A 25184-nucleotide genomic window follows, 5' to 3' on the forward strand; every position below is an offset into this window, starting at 1 on the left:
TATTCTCAGTCCAAAGTCCAACGCCATGTGTGGAGAATGGCTATGGAAATGATTCACTGATCTGAACTATTTTTCTGTGCTTTTTTAAAACATGGCATCCTCTTGTCGTCTTACATAAGGGAGGAACAAGTGAGCGCAAAACACCACAGAACAAAAAAGGGGCCAAACATTGTTTTACTTTAAAGGAATAGTTTTGGGAAATTAGTGGATTTTAGAAATTTGATGAGAGGACTGGTACGACTCTCATGTCTGTACAGTAAACACAAAGCAAGTTAGCTTTAGCTTAGCACAAAGACTGGAAACAGAGGGAAACAGCTAGCCTGGCTCTGTCCAACGGCTACAGATCTGATGCCCAGCACATCTTAAATTCAAGATTAACACTTTATTTCTTGTTGTTTAATCGGCGAAAAAACATAAGTATAAAAATGACAAGTAACATGTCATCATTACGTCATTTTTACACTTTGGTTTGTAAATGTGTGAAGAGGTTTCCCACACCTTTTCATGAGCACAATCTCAACACTTTTCCATTACTTTTTAAGGACCCATATTCAAATGCCTGACAATCTATTACACAAACAGAACTATATAGTTACAGTATACTATACTCCAAGTTTATTATATAAAAATGAAGCCAGAACCTCTTCCAATCTAATAGTTATGTTCATATTCACAGCAATTGTACCGTCAGTGTATTCTTAATGCATTTAATTATAAACTCAATTCCGGATGCAAGTCTGAAAACGATGCTGCAACATCAGCATATGTAGCCGACACACTTCATAATATTTCATGACGGTTTGTATCAGTCACACTGAGTTGGTTATTATATAAATAAAGTACACTTGGCAAGCATTATTGAATTCACTCACAAAAGTCATGTCCGCTAGCATGGGAGAAAATGGACAAACGTACGTGATGGCAAACAAAGCGTACCGCAGCATATTCAAGCTACTTTGCGTCATATTCAAACTACTTTACGTCATCGGCTACAGATAATAACATAAAATGATGTTGCATTACGTTAAAGGTTAACCATAGAAGATTACTGCAACAATCAATTTCATTAAACACAACGAAATTCCATGACTTTGCCAAAACCTTCAAGGATTTCCATTTCTCCTTGTCCAGGTTTCCCATGACTGCTGGAACCCTACGTTAGTTAGTGAGCTTCAGAGGTGGTGCAGACAGATTCTGGACACAGCCTGGCTAGAGGTTTCCCCGTTTCCAGTCTTTGTGCTAAGCTAAGCTAACCAGCTGCTGTTATACAACAAACATCTAACTCTACGCAAGGAAATGTTTCCCAAAATGTCAAACTATTCCTTTAACTTCAATCAAAAAGCGTCTTTAACATTCAGTTTGAGTGCCTGTAGAACAACAGCAGACAGTCGTCTCCATCCGACCACCAACAGACTGATGGTCACATGGAAACATCACAAGTCTAGCTGAGATCAAAGGAAGAGGGTCAATTAAGTTCCTTCAGTTACAATATTTAGCAAATTCTCAAACAGCGAGGAACATAAAAGGCACAGAGAGCACAACCGTTTTTTGTGGTCTGGTCGGTTGCACGCCAACAGAAACGGTTTTCGCCTGATGTTGTTCTGTTGTAGTTTCACGTTCAAAACAGACATTTTCTGCAGGACATGAACTTCAGAACATGATCATTGTTTGTGTATTTGTGCTTGAAGAAACCTTTTAACAGGCACTTTATTAAGACCGTATTATATGATGTTTGTGCTTTAAATTGATTTGGGGCATCAGCGTGTAATCTGAAGGGTAAACAGAAGAGAGGACGTCTTATTTTAGGCTCATTCTGCAAAATACTGCACTGCAAAAAGGTATTTAGGAGTAGAGGAATGTCTTTCTGTGTATGTGATGACAAAGAGAAAAAGTGATTGGCTCTGAAGATGGTCCCTATGAACATGCACATTTACTGTACAAAGCATGTTGTATCTGTTGATTGGATGGTTTGAAAAAAAGACTCAGGAGTTCAGGAGGAGCAGGACAATCGCTGAAACACATACATTGATTCATGTTCGCTCCCTTGGTCACAGCTGGGTGGAGGACGTTGTGCTTTTGACAATTTGATGAGCAGATCACATGCACGTCGCCCCCTCTGGAAGACAACCAAGCTGCTTCTCAATTATACACCGCAGGTACGTATACCTGCAAGTAAGAGCAGACAAATACAGACAGAGAAGGATTAAATGCCGGCAAAGATGCATGTTTTGTTATTGTTGTAAGCTCATAACAGCTGATGTAGAAGACTGTGGCCAACAGAATCAAGACAAACGATGGTGAAATGGATTATATGCAGCATTTTCTTGCACCTTCTTCTGAGTTTCTGCACCTCTCTGTCCTCCTCCTCCTTCAGTTTGGTGACAAAACTCTGCAGGACGGGCATTTCAAACTTGATATACTGCGCCACCTGGTGGACGGGAGGAGAAATATAATGACTAAGCACAAAAAAGTAAAGTAAATAAAAGGATATTGGAGACACAGAGGCAGATATGTTCATATCACTGTTTCTCTGTTACAATGAAGGTGGTGATGTACATCATATGTGACTTCTTCTCCGAGGTCTTCTTCCATGAGGAAAACCTTGCAGACCTGCTCACATGGGCCCTGCATTATTCTCAGCACCAGAGGATAGTCGCTTCGCTTCAGCTTCACACGCTCTGAAACGTCAACATATATACTCCATTGTAGCGTTTTCCTCGTTAAGAATTCTTTCTCTTGACAAACAAGAAAGAAACTGGATAATTCACACTCACCTCCGCTTGTATGGACGAGGTAGAGCGCAAAATCATCTGGGCTGTTTTCAATTTTGAACTTGTTGAGGAGAACTCGAAGCACCTGAGGTGTCCTCATGCAGCTGTTGATCCGAACATTAGTCACTGAGCCGAAAGCAGGAGTAAACACCGATGTCTGAGAAAAACAGAAACATTAAAACATGATTTAAGCACATAACCTCTGTAGTGACAAAGCTTTTCCTGGTTGCAATAAACATCACTGTGCAGCTAGGATCTTACGATGCTCGAGTCCAGAAGTTTGTTGAGTTTGCAGTTTGTCTTATTTGATTAACAAAAATAAAAGAAAACTGACTTTAACACTCAAAACAAACAAAGGAGCAGAATGTGGGCTAAGCCATTGTAGAAAGCCTTTTGCTGTGCACTCAGCCACACTTGGCACCCATTAAGAACACAGGCACTCAAGCCCCGCAGAGGATGCCAAAACAACCATTGCACACGGATAATATTAAACAGAATATGGCTCATACAAACTCTCCGCAGCTAACAAACATGTACATTATTTGCATACATTTTTCAGACTTTCTAGGGATCAGCCGGCATCACCTTATGGTTGTAGAAGTGTCCATTGATGGAGAAGCGATGGCGTCGAATCTTCCTCTGGTCACTCGGTGATCGTCGCTGGCCCCGTCTTAAGACGCCTGCGTCGCTCTTCGTCCTGAGGAGCTGAGCGGAGCTTTCACTGTCCTCTGTCCAATCAACAATCATTTTTATCAGCTGTTATCAGTGTCTTTGTTCAGGTAAAAACAGGATGACAAATATGGTGCTCTCTTATATCACCATTGTCATACGCAAACCTCCTTTAAGGGTTAAATAAATAAGCCTTTAATTCCTTGACATTTTGGACACGAAACAGTGATGGGATGTTTATATAAAGCAGCTGAGGGTTAATTAGAGATTTGGTCCACAGCGTTTTTTTAAAAATCCAAGTTAATTTGATCCCAATTGTGTAATGCAAGGTTTCTTTTTTTGTCTTGGGAACAGAAATTAAACACAAATAAGACAAGTGGAATGGTATTATTAAGTAGTAATGATGTTGTTTGACCCTCATTATAGCAAAGGGAGTGACATCATATTTATAGTGCAAACTCACCTTCTTCCTGTTCTTCCATCACTCCGTTGTCCTCTGATTGGTTGTCAGGCGGCGTCACTTCCACTGTGGGTGGGCTCTGCTGTGTCGTCTGTTGCCCGTCTGTGCTGTTGGGGGAACTTCAAAAAGGAGACACTGTAAATATACATTTATAAATGTTTTGTAGATAAAAACTGTATAAATGAAAAACACTGCGACTGTTTATGAGACAAAAGCGAGCGGGCGTGACAGTAAAGTGTGTTAGACTTTAGAGTAACACCGCCACCATAGCAAACACTGAAACAGATGGGGGTCTTATTATTATTAGATCTTTATAACCAGTTATTCACCACATACTGCATGTACGTCACATCCCTGTTGGTTTAGTTTCAGCTTGTGACAGATGTTCCTCTTCGTTGATGCAGCGTTTCTGTGCTCTGAGAGTATTTACTTTGCTTGTTGTTTGATGTATCAGCAGTATGGATTATTAAGCATCTTTGGAGCTGTTTGTTTGAGAAGTTGTCTGTATGTGGTTTGAAAACTCGTCGTTTCATAACGTGATAGTTGGACCTCTTTTGTTGCTGCCAACTGGTATCCAACTTAATAAGAAGCTACTTTACAGCTGTGGTTTTAAAGGTGATTTAGTGACTTCAAAGTTAACATAATTTTCCACAAAGTGTTGATGTTACTTTGTCTACTTCCTGTAAATCATTTTGTCTCTAAATATCAGCTGCCTGCCTGTGAGCTCTGTTATCCCTGGAACAAGAATAACTCCTTGTGATGAATGGGATTACAAAGCTGGAAATGGGGCTTTAAAGCCTGTTGACACAAATTGATCTGTAGTAGCTTGGAGCAAAATCCAAGACTGAGTCAGAGACGTGGGTTAAAAAGGTTCACTTTTACGTCTACGGATCAGTGCAAAATGATTTAGCAAACTCTGGAAATCAAATATTAAATTTTACTTATTTTTTCAACTGACAAACTAGACATAATCTATATCTGCCCCCCACTGTGTATCACAAATTTCCGGTCAGCGAGGTGTAACATTGATCCGTGTGGACCTCTTACCCTTGACTGTCCAGATTGCAACCCGAGTGCCAGGACGTAGAGGAGGGTGGCGGTCTGATTCGCTCGTGGTCATCCTGCATCTGAAGCCTGATTGGTCGCCTCAGACCCCAGAAGATATTCAGCAAGCCCTCGACGATCAGCTCCCCCTCTTCCTGTTGAGAGAGAGGAGCTGTGGTCAGTGCACACACACCGTTATCACCCCTTTGAGACACAGGGCATAATGTGTAGGACGTATTAAATTGCAAATGACCGGGAGAGAAAGTTAAAAGGGCGACAGGAAGAAAGTCAGACAGACAGACAGAGATGGAGAGTGCTTCTGTTAAAAAGGGTGATAAAACATTAAAATAAGAGTAAACACACAGCTGTAAATACACACCTCTCTGTGTCTGAGCTGCAGATTCTGTCCATCATAGTAGAGGTTGTACGTCTTCAGATGTGAGAGGACGGTTGCCCTGGAGACAGAGGAGAAAATGCTGTTTAAGACAACAACATTTACTTCAAAACTTACATTACGGGGCGGCCGGTGGTTGAGGGGTTAGAGCAGTCGCCCCGTGTAAAGAGGCTGAAGCGGTTCGACTGCGGCCCTCTGCTGCATGTCTCCCCCCCTCTCTGTCACCCCATATCCTGTCTGTCCTTTATAATAAAAGGCTTGAAAACCAAAAATAATAATAGTAATAATAATATTACATTACATCACAAAGTTATTTTACAGCTCTGTCTAACAATATTCTGCTTTCCCTCTCGGGATTGACAAATAAAATCTGTTACAAAGAAAGTCCCCTGCACATTTTTCAGTCATCCAACCAAAAGAAATCTAAATAAATGGAGGTAATTTTAGTATAAAGTACATCCTTTATGTCTTTGTGGACAGGACAGTAAAACAAACTTGTGGTGTGAGCGGTACTAGAGCAAAATTGGAGCAGGAGATATAGGCGACACTCCGACTTTTAAAAAAATCTCTGCGCTCCATCAACAATCCTCCAGCTCACGCTCCTGGCTCGCTCGCGCTCATACTCCACTCACATTCTTTGCTGCAGGTTGGGACTACTGATAGAGCCTTAGCTTTCAAACTAGTCCGTAACAGCTGGGAAAATGGTCAGCAGTGAAGTAAAGTAGGAGTGGTGCTTTAACTATTTCACACACAGTTATTTTAAATCATCGAATGGACATTTTAAGAAGATCAATAAACTGTAGATAAAACATGTGTATGTGTGTGAGAAACATCAAGGTATTTGATACTTACTTCCTGATGAACTTGTTCTCTCCAATCTGAACCCCGTACTCTGTATCATCCATTCTCAGTAAGCATGGGAGGAGCTGAGAGACAAAGAAGCAACTCAGAGAGTTAAACAAAATTTTCATCCATCCGATTCAGTCTCATGACTCCTCATGACCAGCAGCGAGCAACAGACAAGAAGACAAGAAGCCCGGAGAGGAGGAGGAGGAGGAGGAGGAGGAGGAGGAGAGGGGGTGGGTAGAGCTCCACATAGTAAACAATAACAGCAGATCAAATCTAGTTTCCTGTCAATGAATTTCACTCAAGAGACAGGTCAACCCAGTTAACAGTTAGACTAAACAATCAAACATTTTGTGTGATGGAGTGAGACAGCTGCTCTACACTCTCTCTTCCTCCTCTTGCCTACAATTAATCTTCTCTTTCCTGTCAAACCCCTTTAATTCTCTCCTTGTGTCTTTGTCTCTCTGCACACATGCAGCTGTTTTAAATGGCACTCAGCCATCACCCCGTAGAGTTTCCCTTCCCTCTTTGAATGTGTGTGTGTGTGTGTGTCCGTCTTCGTGCATCAGCAGAGGAGGCAAGACAGAAGCCCCCGGAAGAAATGAACAGGTGGAGGACACATGTGCCACCCGCACAGTCAATAATTTCAGCTGCTTAAACATTTATCTGAGCAAGCGCTAATACGCATTCATCTATCATGTTTGTATATACACACACAGTACATTTAGTCTATCTGTACTTCCTTACACCGAACATATAGGTGAAGAATCAAATGCTCCTCCATTTAATTTCAGGCACAAACACGGACTGTTTTAAAGGATGTGTTTAGCTCCTAAACTAAACGATCCACAGTTTTTGTGGAGCATTTTTGAATGTAGGTAAAGATATGCAGCTTACTGTCATAGAGGGGGAAAGAAACCTGATCATATTCACATTTGAGAAGCTAAAATCAGAGAATTTAGATTAGAAAACAAATAATCAATGATCAAAATAGTTGGGGATTAATTTAGATTAGATCAGATCAGTTTCAACTTTATTGTCATTGTGCAAAGTACAAGTACAGAGACAACAATATAAAGCCAGCATCTAACCAGTGGTGTGGAAACACTGGGTGGGATATGTGCAGTATGGACAGAAGTGTTTAATAGACAACAACTAATCGATCATTCGATTAATCGCTACAACTCTAAAACCAGATAAGAGTTAATAATAGTTAGTAAGTTGATGTCAGTTACAAGACTACAAGTGATCTTACCGTAGTGAAGACTGTGATCTTGTTGAGTCACCAGAGAGTGGGAGCTGCAGGTTGAGAGAGAGATAGAGAGAGAGAGAGAGAGAGAGAGAGAGAGAGAGAGAGAGAGAGAGAGAGAGAGAGAGAAAAAGGTTAAGGCAGGTAGACTCTGTATCCTCAGGTTGAAGCAGATTTGTCACTTAGGTGTCGGGTTCAAACGCCTTTTCTTGAGAGTGTGATAGCGAACAAACGGGTAAGAAGTGGGGGCGTTTAAAGGAAGTGCTCCCCTTCCGTTGAACCACTTCCTCCTTGGCTCAGTCAGTCACACAGGAAACTGACACTAGCCCTGACACGGCCCAAAACTTCCTTAATTCAAGCAGCACGGAAGAATCATACAACAAAGAGTTCACGCACACGCACGCACACGCACACACACACACACACACACACACACACACACACACACACACACACACACACACACACACACACACACACACACACACACACACACACACACACACACACACACACACACACACACACACACACACACACACACACACACACACACACACACACACACACACACACACACACACACACACACACACACAAACAAACCTAAACTCTGTATTGTAAACAAAGATATTCAAAACCTGACAAGTGGAGTACTGTAACCCTGCTGATAAATAGCCTGTCAATCTGTGAAATAAATGTGTTCTGTTATTGTGAATGAATTAAATATTAAACACCAATCAGCCCAGGCCCCTGCCAAGGCCTATCAATATTTCAGCACCTATATTAGGCCTGTCGAGCGCTCATAAGCCCAACCATTCAGATACACAATAGAAATCATTAGTCTTTAATACCGCTGCCGTGGTCAAGGGCAGCTGTGCCCGTAGACTCATTAGCGGTCGGAGACAGAGATATGGCCGGCTGTCAAACTAAGACAATGTTGTAATTGTGTGTCACAAGACCAACCTGAACTTTAAGACCACTAACTTGTCATCTGACAACGAAATCTATCGTTCCCTTGACATCACCTCAGGAAATAAAGATCAAATCAGACATTTAACCTTTAAAGCTGCTGCTCGGGCACGCTATTGGATCACAAACAGCTGTAAAATCACTTTGGAGGTTAAAAACCCAGAACAAATGACATTTCTATCAGTATTTTCCAGCTCTACTGTCACAGACAATGTAGTAAAAACATGCGTACAATTGGCACAGCTTTCATCAAGCAGTAGAAACTTCTGCTTTTTACCTTTTGAACACCACGCTCAGCATCTTCTAAAGCATGTAAAACTGTTTGTTTTTAATTAACCATGAAGAAACTATCCGTGTGACATTAGACTGCAGGGAGACTGTCTGTGCTTTTTGTTTTGAAGCCATAAACGCAGCCAGACTGACCCACTGCTGACCTGATTCAGATCTCCAAAATGTAGACCTCATCAGCTTCCTGAATCCCCCGGTGCCTCATTACGACGTCAGCCAAATGTCCGTCTCCACTTCCCCCTCTTTCTCTGCATCTTTATGTCTTACTCGACATCATGTGCTCAGTTGTTTTGTACCTCACTACCTCGACTGACTGGGGAAATCTGTCTGAACTGTTTTCCCCATTCAGCTTTCTCCTCCGTGATTCCCTTGTGAAAGACTAGAAACCATCCACCATGCTATTAAAACTCATGACGGCAACTTCCTGCCCCCACACTCCCTCTCTCTCTTTCATTGACACACATGCACGCTTGTTTTCTGTCCCTGAACCTCCTCTGTCAAAGTCTTTGGCTGAAATGGATGATGAATAGCTGCCAACCTCCTCCTGACCACCATCCACATTACTACAGCTCTGCCTCACTATTGTTACCATTGTCATAGCAACACTTAAAACATCTGAGAGTATGTGAGAGTGTGTGTGTGTGTGTCTCTCTCTCTCTCTCTCTCTCTCCTGCTCTCCGTTACGCAAACCGGTGTTGTCAAAAAACGTAGCAAGAATCTAAATATGGCTTCTCCACATCAAGCTGAAACTATTCGGGCCCTTTTGTGGAGTGAAGAGCTGCAATGATAAGTACATCCACAAGAAATCCATCCCATTTCTGGGTCTATCAATGTCAGAAAATGGTGAAAAATGTCAATCATTAGGGTAGATAATGATTAATATCTCGATAACTATATAAATATATATATATATATATATAAATGTTATACAGTATATATAAATTCACTGACTGTCCGCTCTGCAGTGGAGCTTTAAGGTTTCTTCTCCGGTGTTGTGTCAAAGTCGTTCCCCCATCGAACAGCGTTGGACATATTAGACAGCGATTGTTTATTTATGGTGACATACCAACTATAGTTTGATTTCAGTGAAGTGCACAGACATTTCCTCCTTCAGAAAAGGAACGTGAAAACACCTCTGGAGACAAACTTTGCTAAGATTCAAGTCACTATAGTCCGTGTCAGACATTTCAGGCCCACCTTCCTAAAACCCAGTCTAGTACAACAGCACTGCAGAAGATCCTGCCTTCAATGTTTAGCTCATGATGCACGGATGTTAATTCAACTGTATGGTTGTTGTGGAGCCATAACTTGAGGTGCGAGTGATCACAAGCCAGAACATTAAGCACATTTTGGCAGAGAGGGTTGTCCTGAAGCACTGCCTCAGTGTATGGAGGACTAAACATGACATAAGCCTCAATAAATAAATAAATGCAGCAATAAATGTGGAAATAAATACAGGAATGAATAAATGAATGCACAAATAAATGAATAAAGAAATGAATAAATGTATAAATAAATACAGGAATAAATAAATGCAGCAATAAACAAATAAATACAGAAATGAAAAGACAAGTGTTGAAATAAAGGAATAAATTAATAAATAAATGCATGAATAAATGGGACATCCTACCTCACAGAAATACATAAATAAATAAATCTAGAAATAAATACAAGGCATTTATTTATTTATTATTTTACTTATGTATTTATACATTTATTTATGCATGTATTTGTAATTGTATTCATGCATTTATACATTTATCTATTGAGACTTGAGTCCTGTTTAGTGCCCCACACATGTGTGCTGCTGAGAGGAGCACTAAGTGTCTGCTTCTTGTTATGTAACCTGTTTTACTAACAGCTGTATGAACACTCCCTGCTGCAGACCAAAGTGTGATACAAACGATTATAAACGATAGAAATACGGTTTGGGCTGAAGAAGTGCTGCTCTCTCACTGCATGTGATCTAAACACACCACACACGCCTCATTTTCGAGATGTTTAGTCCACAAATGTGTCGCCTGTGCTTTTGTGAAATAAATAAATGCGTCTTTTTGCATTAAATGTTGTCAAAACAGTTCTTAGTCTTGTTTAAGTTCAAACAATCGCGCTATCACACTGGTCGCCCCCTCAGGCATCTCGACCAGCCGCTGAGCTACAACAGCGACGCTTCTGTCTGATTCCTGCCGACTTTAGGAACCCTATCTCGGCTCACCAGTCCAGGCTGTCGCGGGCTCTCCGGTTCTCCTCTTCTTCCTCGTTAGTGTCTGTTACTGTCCGTTAACGGTTAAACTCCTCGGTTCACTCCTCGTTCTTCAGCCGTTGGAGACAATCACTGGGGGCGCGTGCATCCAGGAGGAGGAGGAGGAGGAGAGCGCGAGAGGTCCATCTGCTGCCGTGGCGGAGCTCGCGGCACAGCAGCGGCGGCGGCGGCGGCGGCCTCGTGGGCCAATCAGAGCGCGACTCTGACGCCCCCTTTGTTCACGCGGAGATGAATGAAAACACGGGGACAATGGGGGAGACGAGCGCGCGCACAGCATCAGTCCGGTCATTGTTATTCAGATTAATGTGAATAAAAATACGACAGATTTAACTGTCCCATACCAAACTCTGTCCACGCATTAAAACAGCAACAACAATGAATAAATACATAAATAGTGAGTATTGAGATACTAAATTAAGATTTATTTGTAAATGTTTACATAAATCAAAATTCTGATTGTCCTAATCTTCTTAATTTGGATTTACATTTTTTTTTACTTAAAATATATTTGACAGCTCAGTTTCTTTATTTCTGTCATTTCTAACATTACAGTAATTCTTTTCAACGCTAAAGAGAAAACAAAACATTTCCTTAAGTCTTGTTGCAGCTACTGTTTGAAAACAATGTTTGTTAAATAAAAGCAGGATAAACATATTTAATAGAGCTAATTAATTGATAACTATTTAAATGACTGATTCATCATTTTTGTCATTTTTCATGCATTTTTTAAATGATATGTTGTTAAATATTTTTTATTTGTTTAACATTTTTGTCATTTAAACAAGAAATCTGACCTCAGTTCCGGTTCTGGTGAGTTCTGATGCACTTTTCACTATTTTATGAATTACTGAAATAATTGCTTGATGATGAAAATAATCTTTTGTTGAACCCTAATATTTCACTCAACACTATAATAAAATATTGAGCAGAAACTGTATCGTCTGCTCAAAACACTCTCCAGGATCAGCAGAAATACTCTTAAAACTAAGTTTTATCTAACAGGAAGCATCTTCTCATGAAAGGGGCTCAAGATGTGGTAGTGGTGCATATTTCCAAACAAAATTACAATTAATTACATTACCACAAATCAGGAAAGCAGAGCAATTACCCGTTTGGTTTGTAGCTGCATGAAAAGGCCGGTCCGTAATCTCTTAATTTTAATATACAACTGTAACCTATAAGAAATAGTTCCTTTATATAATGGCACCTACTTGGTTTATGATGGAAATATTGGAAAAACATTTAGTGTATTAACGGTTTTCTGTGACTTAATTAGAAATATATATAAAAGTTCTTCTGTGTTTCTTGAAGCTATGAAACCGGGATAAACGTGACACATTTTCTTTGTTGGGGACAGAAGAAACTAGAGGTCAGAAGAGTATTTCTCTGCACATCAATTTACTTTTCATCACATTAAATCAAACGGCCACAGAAGCTGACCGGCAGCATATTTCAGTTTTATTACCAATAAAGACAAAAGACTGCATTCATTCAGGAACATCTTATTAAATAGTTTTAGGAACAAAGAATAAAACATTTTGTTGCTACAATTAGTTTACACAATTTCTCTTCCAGAAGGTTTAGCAAACTTTACTCCATTAAATATACATGTCTTTTTTGTGTTTTTACATCTATTTAAAGTTTCTCAGCTTGTTCTTCTCATTTATACTGGTAACGTGTTAACAAGGACAGAAAGCAATGTTAGAGTAAAAAAATACAATATGAAAAGGTCCTAACAAAAACACACAAAAGGATTCCACCAAACCAGATTCAAAATAGGATCAAAATGTATTTACTTCTTTAAAAATAAAAGTACATCACAATGGTGCGCTTTCCAGCATGATTTAAGATTAAAGTTATGATTTGTTTCTTACAAATATCTGCTTGCAAAAACATAAAAATGATGTATAAAAAACCAAAACATTGAAAAAGATCAAACACTTAATACACAAAAGTATATTCTTCAGGTAGTACCCCTTTCAAATAACTGAAAGGACTTGATGTGTCTGTGTTACACACCTTATGGCCACCTCCTTAAGAGCCGCTGGTTAAACGGACTCGTTTGCAGTTCAAGGTAGAGTCTGTGCTTGTGAAAGTGTTTTAACTGTAAGAACTATGTGAGAAACACATATGCATATTTATAGGATCCTAAAATAAGACAGACACTGGAGGGTAAATCAAGAGGAAGCTGCCTGCAGGCACAAAGACCTCCAGTGTTCATCTCGCTGTTAAGTGATAAGGCAGGTTCACTCACTACCAGCAACCAACTGGATCTTAACAAGGCGGCCAGCCGGTGTCTTCTCTCAACAGTAATTATTCCCCAGGAAGAAAGAAACAGGTACACTAAACATGAGAGGACCAATATATTATCACTGCAGGACTGAGGAGGTAAACAGAGGGCGAGGAGAAAGGATGTGATGGGAGAGGTTAAGTGCTGGTCGCATGGGCACAAGAAACAGGAAACCATGTCACACGTTGTGCCTGTGATTATTTAGTGTGCATGCCACGTAATAAAGGATTCACCACAGGAGTCTAACCTGCGTTCACTCTCCTCTCTAAGAGAAGACGCCAAAGGACGCGACTGCTCTGGGAACTCTCACTTGATCATCACCTGCTCCTGGAGCGAGGTCACGTGGGGCAGCGTGGGCGAGGACGCCAAAAACATCAGCTGGTGTGCCCCCGCCATGACGCACGGTTCATTTTACCAAACGATATCGATAACACTGCTTCTTATCCTGAGCACAGACAACATTCACATGAGGTTGGTGAGGTTTTTAGATTTACAGCTTCTGCACACTTCAGTGGTCACTAGTCGAGCCTCTTTTCTGACGTCAGCACTCTTTTTGTTTCTCTGTGATTCGGTCATACGACAGAATGATTCAACAGTTAAACCCCAGACTTCCACTGAGTCTGACAGTTCTGCAGTCAGTTTCTATGGCATGAATTTTAAGCCATTCTTACGTCTGCCAAGGAGGTTATGTTTTCAGTTTGTTTGTCTGTTTGTCAGCAAAGTTACAGAGAAACTGGCCTGATTTAAATGAAACTTCCTGTGAGGGCGTAGCATGAGCCAAGGAAGAACCCAACACATTTGGAGTGGATCCAGTTCCCGGGGGGCCACACTGATTATCTTTTGTTAGCATTGTGAGACAGGGCTGTGCCAAGATGGAGGTCCATGCTCTAGTAGCAACTACAGATATGTTTAACCTACTTTAGTACATGCTGCATTTCGACAGGTGTAACTGAAAATAGAAAGCTGTTGTATGTAAAAAGTACAAACAAAAAACAATGCGGGAGACTTCTTCCTGCAGCTCTCTCTCCTCACGTCTACAGCTCAGAGGAGCTTCAGAAGTTCTCTCTCAGCACACTTGAGAATGAGAATATGATGAAAGATGTGTTCCTGCCCAACATCGCCAAAAATAAACTGCTCGCCCCAGGTTTAAGACAGGGTCACAGATTTTGACCCTGTGATTGTGACCCGGATTTTTCAGCTGTGATTTTGATCGGAATCAACAACATTAAAAAAAAAAACTCAAATCTCCATATAAATACTGTGGAGAGCCCAATTTTTGGTAAAATATTTGATATTCATTGGTCACTGCCAGTGTAGTACTCTGGACATTGTCCACAGTCTGTGGAAATGTAAACGTTCTTTTGTCCTGGGCAAACATCCGATTTGCTAGGAGACAACAGACATCAAAAATACCTTTTAAGATGCGTCCCACCCTCTGCTGGATAACAGGTAAAGAAGCACTTAGATTTTCCCAGTAACATTTGCATTATGTGAGTGAATGATGAGAGTAACATACAGAGTGCTGAGGTCATAACTGGGTCTACTAGCTAACCGTGCCGTCACAGACAAGGGCGCAAAAACGTTTGGTCACAATCGGCCACTTGTCTTGATGTCATCAAACAAAACTTTCATACTCAACTATAAATGAAAAAGCTCTCTAGTGACATTTTAGGGTTTCAGGTTAGTGAGTGTTACTCATTCTGAAGCCCCGATGTTCTTGGCACCATTACGTGTGCAAACAGTACTTGTAGCAAAAAGGCCCTGATTATGAGATCAGTCTGAACTATCCAGTTCCAACATTTAAAAGTGTTTTCTCTCTTCTCTTTTAAAAACATGATATAAATGGAATGAAACAGAAGCAGCTTACATCAGAAACGATCTGTAGAAAACGCTGCTGTGTCCAGGCAAGTTTCTGAAAGCACCGACTGTGTCTGAAGTCTGAATCTTTACAGGGCGTGAACGCGTAAACTAATAAATATACTTTCAACATTGTGCAAGACAAATGGACCTGTAATCGTTAAACATCAACTTTCTGCTCATAAATAAATAAATAGCTATAACAAAAGAGATAAAAGACGAGGAAATTTGCAGTGAGAGTTCAAACTATTTTTTTAAGTTTCTTAATGCGATAAATGCCAATGTTTAAAGTACTAAAGTAGTTTTGGTATGTTGTAACAGATCAATAAGAAGAATAAAAGTAAAGAGCTTTTCATATTTTGGTTTAGTAAAATATTTAGTAGTTTTGTTTAAGCTGTTAATTTTCTCATTGTGCAACTTTCTATTTCAACATTTATTAAGATTATAATCTTGCAAATTGCTTTATGGTGTTTTTTCTTCAAATTGATGTTTTCCCATTAAAAACACCAGAGGCACACAGTGTGGTCAGATTACAGACTCGCTCCTCAGGGGTTAATAAGTTACAGGCTGCTTCTCGGCAAACGTGCCGCCAGAACCTGAACGACAACATGAACAGTAACAGTAACAGTAGCATCAATAAGCATCAGCAGTTAATCAAAGTGGGATAAGAGTGGGAGGTGTGCAGATGAACGAGGATGGGAGGAGGGGGAATGTAAGGGAGTTAATCAACATCATTAAATAAGTGAAAACCTTATATATTCCATACCCAATCCCAAGCCACCACCTTTACTTTTTTGTACAAATCTGTAAACACTAACTAAACACACGGAGGGAGATACAAAGTGGGGTTGGATAGTGGCCTTTCATGTGTATGTTCTACACACTTCTGCTAAAAGCAGAGCACAAGTGACAGCTGTGAGAGCAGAGGATCAGAGGTCTCAGCAGTCACGGGATAAAGAACATTTAATTCTTCTGCTGCCGTTCATCTTTTTTTAGTATTTGTGCAGAGAAGTCTCTTTGACAAGGCCACAAGTCTGTGTGACTGTGTGCCATCAAAGGAGGAGTCTGCGATTATATATTTGACCTCAACACCCAAACAAAAGTGCTGCTTCAGAAGGTTAGCATGACTTCCTGCTTCTCTTCAACCATCCATGACCTTTCCCAACATAATAGTGTTGTGTGTTTGTTTCCCATTTACAGAGCCAGGGCTGTGTATGGACAGTAGGGGTGTAACAATCCTCCAAATCTACGATTCAACTTTAGATTTTAAGGTCACAATTCAATTTAAACCTTTTTTTTCCAGCACTGAGACAACAAAAGAGTTTAAGCCTGGAATCAAGACCACCAACTACAAGATTAATCATGAACGTAAACCATTTGATGTGGTGTCTTGTAAAACAGAAGAAAAGGCAAAAGTTTAGGTTCTTATTCAGCTAGCAGACAATGAGGAGAGATTCTCCTATATATACTATATAACTGTCATCATGGCAGTTAAAGGAATTATTATTATTAATAGCTTGTTTCGTTTTTTAAGTGCCTTTGTGTGTTAGGGGAGATGTAATAAAAGGAAATTACGGTTATCTAATAAAAAAATATTTTGTTCCATAATTAATTTAAAACAAATCTCATTTGACAGCCAAATGAGACAAGGATGTGTTCAGGAAAGAAGATGTGTTCTTGTAACTGATGCATAATACTGAAAGTTTAAAGAGATGTAAACTCGGATGTTATGTTAAAGAGTTTGTGAATATTACTGCTCTACTACTGATTTAACTACTGACGGAGAATTGGGGATGCAAGTTTCTTTACCGTGCAATAAGCCGATGTGATGTGCTGCTTAACGGCTCTCTGAGGTGTTTTACTGGAGAAATTGGGACGCGAGCTGCGGAGTGACACTCTGCTTTTGAACTCAGGAGGCAGATAGTGCAAAAATAAAATTTCACAATCACTTTGCATGGCTAAGGGCACCTGACAAACCACTACCATCAATCTGCATGAACACAACATGCATTGTCTCGGCTGTTGGTGTGTGAGCATGTGTGTGCGTCTCTAATGTGGTTGCATAAAGAGTCTAAAGACAAATGATTCAGAAATTTTGCATATTCCTCAATTGGCATATTACATCTACTGTGCTTTTAGTAGAATATGTTTCATAATATTGGGCAGTACAAGGTGTCATCAAACATTCAGATTGTTTGACGCCCATCTGTCTCCTCCTGGATTAAAGTGCAAATGCACAAACCCGTTATTCTCTTACTGCATAAACACATGCACACACACACACCAACTAACCTCCGCATGGTGACTTCTTTTTTAACATGCTGTGACTTGCTATAGCATGCTTAAAATAGCATAGTGGGAAGTGGGAAAAGACTGACACAAGCTAAAGGAAACACATACTGCCGGGGTGGGGTGGGGGGGTTGGTGCATCCTATTTTCTTCCACACAATCCTGAATCCTGCACCGCTTCGGTCCTCCACTCTCCCATCCTTTCATCGCAGTGAACCATCCCTTCCTCCCCAAATTCCAGCCACATTAAACATTTTGCAGCACCAGCCTGTAGACTATACCCGACTCTCACCCGAGGCTGTGACTCCCTCCCCTGCCTTTCCTCCCCCCTTCACCGCACCCCCATGTCCCAGTCTGCTCCTGCAGGCTTCCTGCATCCTTCCCCACTGGTAGCCTTGAAAGGTGGGGCTGATGGGAAAGTACTTGAAAACGGGGTATTTGCGGATAAAGTCCATTCCAAACGGCAGATCATACGATCTCATCCCTTCCAGTTCCGCTGCACTGAGACCGGCACCACGCTTCAGCTTCCTGATGCCTCGTTCTTCAGGGGTACCTGAGGAGAAAAGGAATACGTATCCGATCTCAGCACTGTGATTGATCTAAGCGCCCCAGCATGTTCTGCATTTATACGTGTATCTGTACCTGCTTGCACAGCCACGTTTTTTACCTTAAAAATGTTTTGTGTACTCTAAAGTACCATTACATTACCATTACATTACCATCAAGATCATCCAACCACAAAGTGAAGTGAAGTCATGTTTAGGGGTGGATTTCTGTTTAACTTCATCAATTTGACACATGGAGAGAAAAAGTGGATTAAACACCTTACCAGGGATAGTATTGTCCAAAATGAAGGCAACAGAGCCTCCGACAAACATGGCAGTGGTGAGGAGCACGTTCAACACTTGGTCGATCCCAACTATGCCTGAGACCGAAGAGAAGAGACAGTGACTTAGTAACCTACTAAAATATGTCTGTATTTATTAAATTCCAGCCACTACACAAACTGATGTTGTCAGCGTGAATGTGTGAATCTATAACCAACCTAATTTCCGTCATGGTAGTATGCAAGTATTTCTTCACTCACCGGTGACCAGCGGGTTCTGTTTGAGGTAGCTGGGCAGCATCAGACCAAAGAAGATGGAGAAACCCAGAACAAAGAGGTTCCTGGAGGAGTTGAGGTCTACAAACTGCAGGTTGGAGAGTCCCACCGCTGTGATCATACCAAACAGGGTGCAGAACAGAGCTCCGAGGACAGGGTCGGGCAGAGAGGCAAACAAGGCGCTGAATTTACCAATGAGCCCCAGCAGCAGCATCATGGCGGCTCCGTACTGAATCACACGTCTGCTGCCCACCTGGAAGAACAATCAGAGATCACAGGGAGTTAAGCGAGATACATATATCTTGTTTAACAATGAACAAAAGAATGCCCCGTCGATTTTATAGCACATTCTAATTGTTGTGAGGACGCTTCACAGTTACATAATACATAATTTATAGTAGTTTATTATTAAATACCATTATGTATAGTGAAGATTGTTTCCTGATAACGCCAGAGAAGGTCATGTCTGTCTCAGTTCATTTGTATAAATTAACCAAATTACATTATGTAAGAAGGGCTAATGGGTAAGGATACATTTGAGAAGTCTGCGCATTAATGTAATGCAGGGTGACACATGATTATGATTATGATTATTTTCATAATTAATTAATTCTCATATTATTTAATGAATGTCCAAAAAATGTGAAAAATGTTCATTACAATTTCTAAGAGCCTGAGATGACTTCTTAAAATGACTAATTTAGTTGGACCAAAGGCCTCAAACCTGAAGATATTCAATTTAAAATTATATGAAACAGTGAAAATAAGAAAATCCTCACATTTGGTTGGTATCAGCAAATGTTATTGCACTTGTGACTCGAACAATTATCAAAATACAATAACAAAATGTGAGTGTGCAGCGGGAAGGAAACAAAGTCAAGTGTCACCACATGACTGTAAAACTATATAAAAGGAAGGTAACATAGTCAAAAACAAAGTGCCGCTGCCAGTTACCTTTGTGATTCCCAGGACGCCTATATTTGGACTGGAGGAGGTGGAGCCATTTCCTGTTCCGAAAAGACCGTCCAACACACAGGAAATACCCTCTACAAATATCCCCCTACAGAGACAGCAGAAAAACAGTCCAGTCATATCACATTTCAGACTGTAAATTCACAAACAAAATGAAATGTGAGAGAGAATGAAGAAGAACAGAAACAGGATAAACTGAAGCGTTACCTATTGATGGCGTGGATGGGAGGTGGAGGAGCAAGAGAGAGACGTGCACAGGCGTAGTAATCTCCAATCGATTCGATGATGCTGGCCACCACCGCACTCATCATGCCGACCACACCTGCAGCTGTTACAGTAGGATAGCCCCATTGGACTGTGGAGGTAAAAACACAGAGGGGGTCAGAGCTGAGGAAGTGCTGCATTTAAAACACAAAATATCTTAAAAATTAGACTTCTGTTTTGTTTTTATGTCAATGTTATATTTTTTAGCCTTAAGTTCTGTGGGATTTACACAAATACTATCTGCCTGTCTCCTCTGTACGCAACATAAACATTCCACTGCATTAAATTAATGTTACTGGTTCTTGTCCGTACTGTACTATACACATCATAGTCACATTATGGTTCATATCGCAGCTGCATTCACTGGTGTTGTACATTTTGGATGTTTTGTTTATTTGGTGTATATCAGAGTTATTTATACCTTCATGGACATTACAATCTGATTTGATTGTAAACAACATTCTTTTAATTTGTGCAGTTAAAAAAGCAGAAATAAATCTAATCTACTCTTAAACTGTCCTAACACTAAGGCATAGAGACAATATTTCACCTCCTAACTGACACTTACAGGGGTACGGGATCTTAAACCACGGTGCAGCTAAGAGGATTCCTTGGCGTGCATCTGTGCGGGCGTAGTAACCGTACTTGTTTTCCTCTGGCGGGAAAACGTCAGTCACAGTGAAAATGAAACAAAGCAGCCATGACACGAGGATGGCCATGATGATCTGGGTGAAAGGAAACCATTTATCAGTCATTTTATAAAGTGAATTAAAAAACACATTTTACTGTTTTGAATCCCATATCCTTGTCATTTATCGCTTCATGTCCCAAAAAATCTCTTTCCCTGTAAAATACAAAAGGATTTTGATGATTCATCTTCCAATACATGTATCCAATATGATGTGAAACTGTAGTAACTAACAGAGCGATATCATAGGAGGTTGGAAAAAACTTTTTCCAAAGAGAGCGCTCTGTGGAAGTCTGATTTAAAATAAAGCACAGTCTATGGTGATAATTTATCTATTAAATAATCTCTTACATGCTTAGATACTATTTAAAAAAAAGAGCCAGCAGTTTGGGGCAGTGTATTTTGGCAAAAGGAAGACAACATTTTCCAGGATATTTTACTTGTTGCAAAAGGGATCAACTGTTTTCCAGGTTTTGCAGGGTGCGTGGGAACTCTGTCTATTTTTACAAAACCAATCAAATGTAAGGGATCAGATTTAAGTCCCTGGCAAAACGATACCATGTCCACCTATTTAATTTCACTTGGAAATATGTTAAATTTCCGAAAATAAAAGACGCTCTCTGTATCACTGTTTTAAAAGGTTTGAAAGTGTTACGCTGTGCTGCCCGGTAACAGGGCGACATTCATTCTAAAATGGATGTAGATAAAATCAGAATGATACATAACTGATGTGTGATTTTAAGAGTTTATAATGTTCAATGTATCACCAGCAGAGGGCGGGAAAAGACTGATTTACACACTGCTGAGGCACACGGGAGAAAAAAGACCCATAACCTCCCAGTTGAATAATTTGTGGCTTTGATGGAGTTTTTAGTGAAGGCAGTTGTAAAAAAAAACCAAAAAAACAGGTTAATTCATTAAAAGAAAGCTCAATACTTACTAAGAAAAAAGGATTAAAAAAATTGGAGACAGAGTTTGTGCAAAAGGAAACAAGGTGAGGTATGCATGTACATTTATAAGAAGTTGTTTACTTACAGGAAACATTTTGAAGACCTGCAGCCTGTAGGAAGTCCAGCCTTTCTTGGCTTTGTAGACCGGCAGGGGGAAGTGAACATTTCTGGCATACTGAGAGAAGAGCAGAACCAAGAAGATAGTCCTGCAGACACAAACAACCCGGCTCATTATTTTCTATACTGTATATTCTCCTGTGAGAACCAGTACTGTGTGAACATGTTCCATTTCCTCCTGTCTACGTCTGACACAGACCCCTAGAGGCTTCGAAGCCAATCAATTATCCTAACTGAATGAGAAAAGGCAAATGAGTGGCAATTACATGCACATATCCCCCGTCCCTGTGGAGCGAGAGGATGGGGCCAACAGCTACAGAGTAAACAGCCGTGACACAGCAGGAACTGATGTCACACAACATGAAAATCACAGCTTTGAAGTGGATCTTCCCCCAAGAGTCAATCCCTTACATCTTTACAGTCAGATAAAAATAAGTGTTTTCTTTCTACAGTCCCAGAGTTCTTGTCATCTACTCCTCTTTAGCGGGCTATTCTAAACTATGAAAGTTTATTTTTGCTGTAAATCAGTTATGCAAATGAGCAACAAGTTACCATGTAAATACTTATCTTCATACAAAAGCTTAAGACGACACCGCAAACAAAATCTTTTGAACCAAGTGGCTGTAAAAAGATATCAGTTAAATATTAAATTACCTCATTTGGGGTGTCGGCCTTATGGTAGCAATATATCGGGCAACTTTTTATTCAACATGGCAGGGTAATGTGCTTGCAAACAGGAATTTTGCTTTTGTACGTTTTGAAGTCAATGACAGTACAAAACAGAGCAGTCAATTAAATAGGGTATTCAAAATTTGTGAACAATCGCAACCAATGGTCCTGCATACAGAGATGGGTCCAGGGGTGCAGTAGTATGTGAGTTAAGTTGTTATTGTTAATGACGTGTTACAATGTTAGTACCAACACTGCTTTCCTTATGAACAGAAAACAATGGTTAAAGACAGTTTGAGATTCAGTGGTTTCCAGAGGCGACAGGAAAAAAAATAGTTATAGAAACCTGTCAAACCACTTCTGCAGCATTTTTAACTGTCCCTCTCTATGCTCAGTATATTCCGTCCCCAAAATACCATCTGAATCATCAGAATATACCAGCCACACAAGGGACAACAGAGAAGTGGATTTCACTGAAAAGATGTTTTTGCTGACACCTGAATGTGCGTTTCTCTGTGTGAGAGTCTGAACTTACAGCATGGCGATGCCCCAATGTTTTCCTGCCCTTTCCCCCGCGGCCTGGAAACCAGACAGGCCGATAAGAGCCACGGTGGGGGTGATCGTCAGAGGTCCGATGTACTTCAGCAGGATCCCGGGAAGACCCAGTGCTCCGATACACACCTCGACCAGGGACGAAACGATGATAGCCCCTTGGATCTGTCGATATTGAAGAGAAAGAAAAAAAAAGTTATGAAACAAATAAATTATGAATAGGAACTCTTGAAACTACCCACTTAAACACTGATGCTTTTAAATTATTTTCACTTTTAATCAACTCAGGCCCATGAAGTTGAAGTGCAGGCTCAGAGAGGATGTTGAATGAAGCAACTAAAAGGAGATTTAATTCAACATTTAAATCTTAATCAATACACCCCGCCTGAAAAAGAGTGCACCCGCTAACGGAAAAATATATTACATTTTTATGAAATATTAGATTCATAAAGCTTCAGACAAAATGAACAATGGCCCTTAATCACGCGGCAAAGTCCGCATATTTTATGAATGAGGGGCTAATTTGAACATTGACCATGATAAAAAATCTGTCCGATTCAGCTCAGCACTGGTCGATCACATTTTATGTTTGCTTTGCAATTATTAAATCAGCACCTCCACCAACCATTTTCCTGGAAAAAATCCTGTCCATAACATTTTTCTCATCCATAGCCAAATAATGTGAAATCCAATTAATGAATCAAAAATACAAGTAGGGAACATTATGTTTGGCTGGAGGAGAGGAGGTTAGAGAATAGTAATCCTGTTTGTCCTGTCTCTATCCATCTTTGTGTTCTCCTCGGTCACTTTATATCACATGAATGTTCCCCCTGCCCTCAGTCCATCAATGCCCCATTCAACAATTTGATTAGGTCCAATTGAGTTTTGCCTCATTCACGTGTCACATAAAAAACAATTACTCAACTGGCTTACGTAAACGGAAAAGGTTAATACAAATTAACAGCTTCTCTCATGGAAGACCAAATCCTACAGCCACACAGAGACAGTGATGCTCACATTAAGAAGCTTGAAGACAAAATTCGCTGGTTCAAACATTAGCTTAATAAAACAATGAATGTTTAACTATCTCCGTAAGGCAAACATTTCAGTTTCCTTCAACCCCTTAAAGTCTTTCTATTCCTCACCTCTCGTATCCTGGGGTGCCAGATGTGCTCTGTGTTGAGGAGTTCTGTGCTGTTGAATACTTGAACCTCTGCTCATGGAAAAAGACGTGAAGATTAGAGAAGCAGAGATAGAAGGGGAGCAGGTAGCCTGACCTCCCATGTACATCTGGTGAGCCAGACAGAGTGAGAGACAGAAGAAGAGAGGAGTTACCTGTGGCGTTACACTTCCATTTGTCCAGTGACAGGATGGCTCTAGCTGGTGCGAGGAAAGCGAAAGCACTGGCCTGAAACAAAGGCAGCCTAAACACAAGAAAAGCATCGTTAAAAAATGACATTATGAACCTGAATAATCACATAAATGCCAAAAGAAAGACAAAAGAAATTCAAATTTAGACGAAAACAAGATGATTTTCTTTGTAGAGCCACCAGGTCACAGCATTTCACTGAGGCATCATTGTGGGATATACTGTAGAGTTCAAGCTATTCTTGCTTATTCCCAGTCTGGTTGACTGCTGGGTCATCTAAGGTCTTTTAAACAAAGGAAGGGTTATTAAGATCACTTACTGCTGGCACAGATTTAGATAGATACTTGGCACACAACCGTGCTGATGGTATTTGTTTTGATACAGCATAGTAGCTCTGTTCCAGTGCAAAGAAGGAGAGAAAAATATGTAAAAGTCAACCTATATGGTATGTACAGTTCACTTCAAGAAGAAGCCATTTGTCCAGTGCCACCAGAGCAATACTGGTCAGTATATGGGTGTGGTTTTCGTTATTACGGACTTTAAGCGCCTGTGAGTGAGTTTACTGGGATTTCTATGCCTTCCCATTTTCAACCCCGCACACTTAAGTGCACTCATAAACATGTCATTTTCTGTATTGGCCATTTATTTTAGTGTTTCAGACAATGGTCAACCACACTATACAGCATGGCTGACATCCACACTACTATGACGTTTCAAAATTAAAACAATCTCTGTCCACACAAGCGTTTAAGCTCCAGATCAGAATTAATATCCGTCCATATTACACAGCTGGAAATGCATATCAAGTGACCATTCGTGTACACTTGGAATGTGTGTGCCGGTGTAAACAGGAAGCAGATGTCTGACGTTACTCGAAAGGGACTAAACTGACTCCTGAATCAGTTTATGAACTGTTGCTCTGTGGTTGAAGGCCAAACCCTGGAGCCACATAGAGACAGTAATGCTCCCATTTAGAAGCTTAAAGGCAAAATTCTAAGGTTTCAGAATTAGCTTTATAAACGTTGATTGTTTAACTAGAATACATTGTGTTGATATCAATATAAGACTCCTGCGGGGAAAATCATGGCTGTACATGTTGAAAATACAGA

At 40.4% G+C, this 25184-nt stretch overlaps 2 protein-coding genes across 5 annotated transcripts in view; both read right to left on the bottom strand.

Annotated features, from left to right (window-relative positions):
• Positions 1-550: 550 nt before the first annotated feature.
• On the bottom strand, positions 551-7539 carry rassf2b (Ras association domain family member 2b). 2 transcript variants are annotated; one of them, XM_083911724.1, is made up of 10 exons: positions 7440-7539; positions 6191-6264; positions 5324-5399; positions 4948-5099; positions 3904-4019; positions 3357-3499; positions 2775-2928; positions 2557-2678; positions 2331-2428; positions 551-2166 (listed from the first exon to the last, which is right to left on the bottom strand). In XM_083911724.1, the coding sequence occupies exons 2-10, from the start codon at positions 6241-6243 to the stop codon at positions 2097-2099; spliced, it is 984 nt and encodes a 327-aa protein (XP_083767850.1). In that variant the 5' UTR covers positions 6244-6264; positions 7440-7539; the 3' UTR covers positions 551-2096. The 2 variants fall into 2 exon arrangements, with proteins under 2 accessions (XP_083767850.1, XP_083767849.1); XM_083911723.1 differs by lacking the exon at positions 7440-7539 and having other exon boundaries at positions 6191-6313.
• A 4928-nt stretch (positions 7540-12467) lies between these two features.
• Positions 12468-25184, bottom strand: part of slc23a2 (solute carrier family 23 member 2) — a 36788-nt gene continuing 24071 nt past the window's right edge. For all 3 annotated transcript variants that reach the window (XM_083912313.1, XM_083912312.1, XM_083912311.1), the window contains 10 exons: positions 24042-24130; positions 23852-23919; positions 22690-22871; positions 21454-21574; positions 20299-20455; positions 19674-19821; positions 19449-19554; positions 18480-18747; positions 18222-18317; positions 12468-17945 (listed from right to left, as the gene is read on the bottom strand). In XM_083912313.1, the coding sequence (XP_083768439.1) occupies positions 17668-17945; positions 18222-18317; positions 18480-18747; positions 19449-19554; positions 19674-19821; positions 20299-20455; positions 21454-21574; positions 22690-22871; positions 23852-23919; positions 24042-24130 (1513 nt within the window). In that variant the 3' untranslated portion in view covers positions 12468-17667. The remainder of the gene's footprint in view (positions 17946-18221; positions 18318-18479; positions 18748-19448; positions 19555-19673; positions 19822-20298; positions 20456-21453; positions 21575-22689; positions 22872-23851; positions 23920-24041; positions 24131-25184) is intronic.

The sequence above is a fragment of the Echiichthys vipera genome, assembly GCF_963691815.1.
Source record: "Echiichthys vipera genome assembly, chromosome: 4".
NCBI lineage: Eukaryota > Metazoa > Chordata > Actinopteri > Perciformes > Trachinidae > Echiichthys > Echiichthys vipera.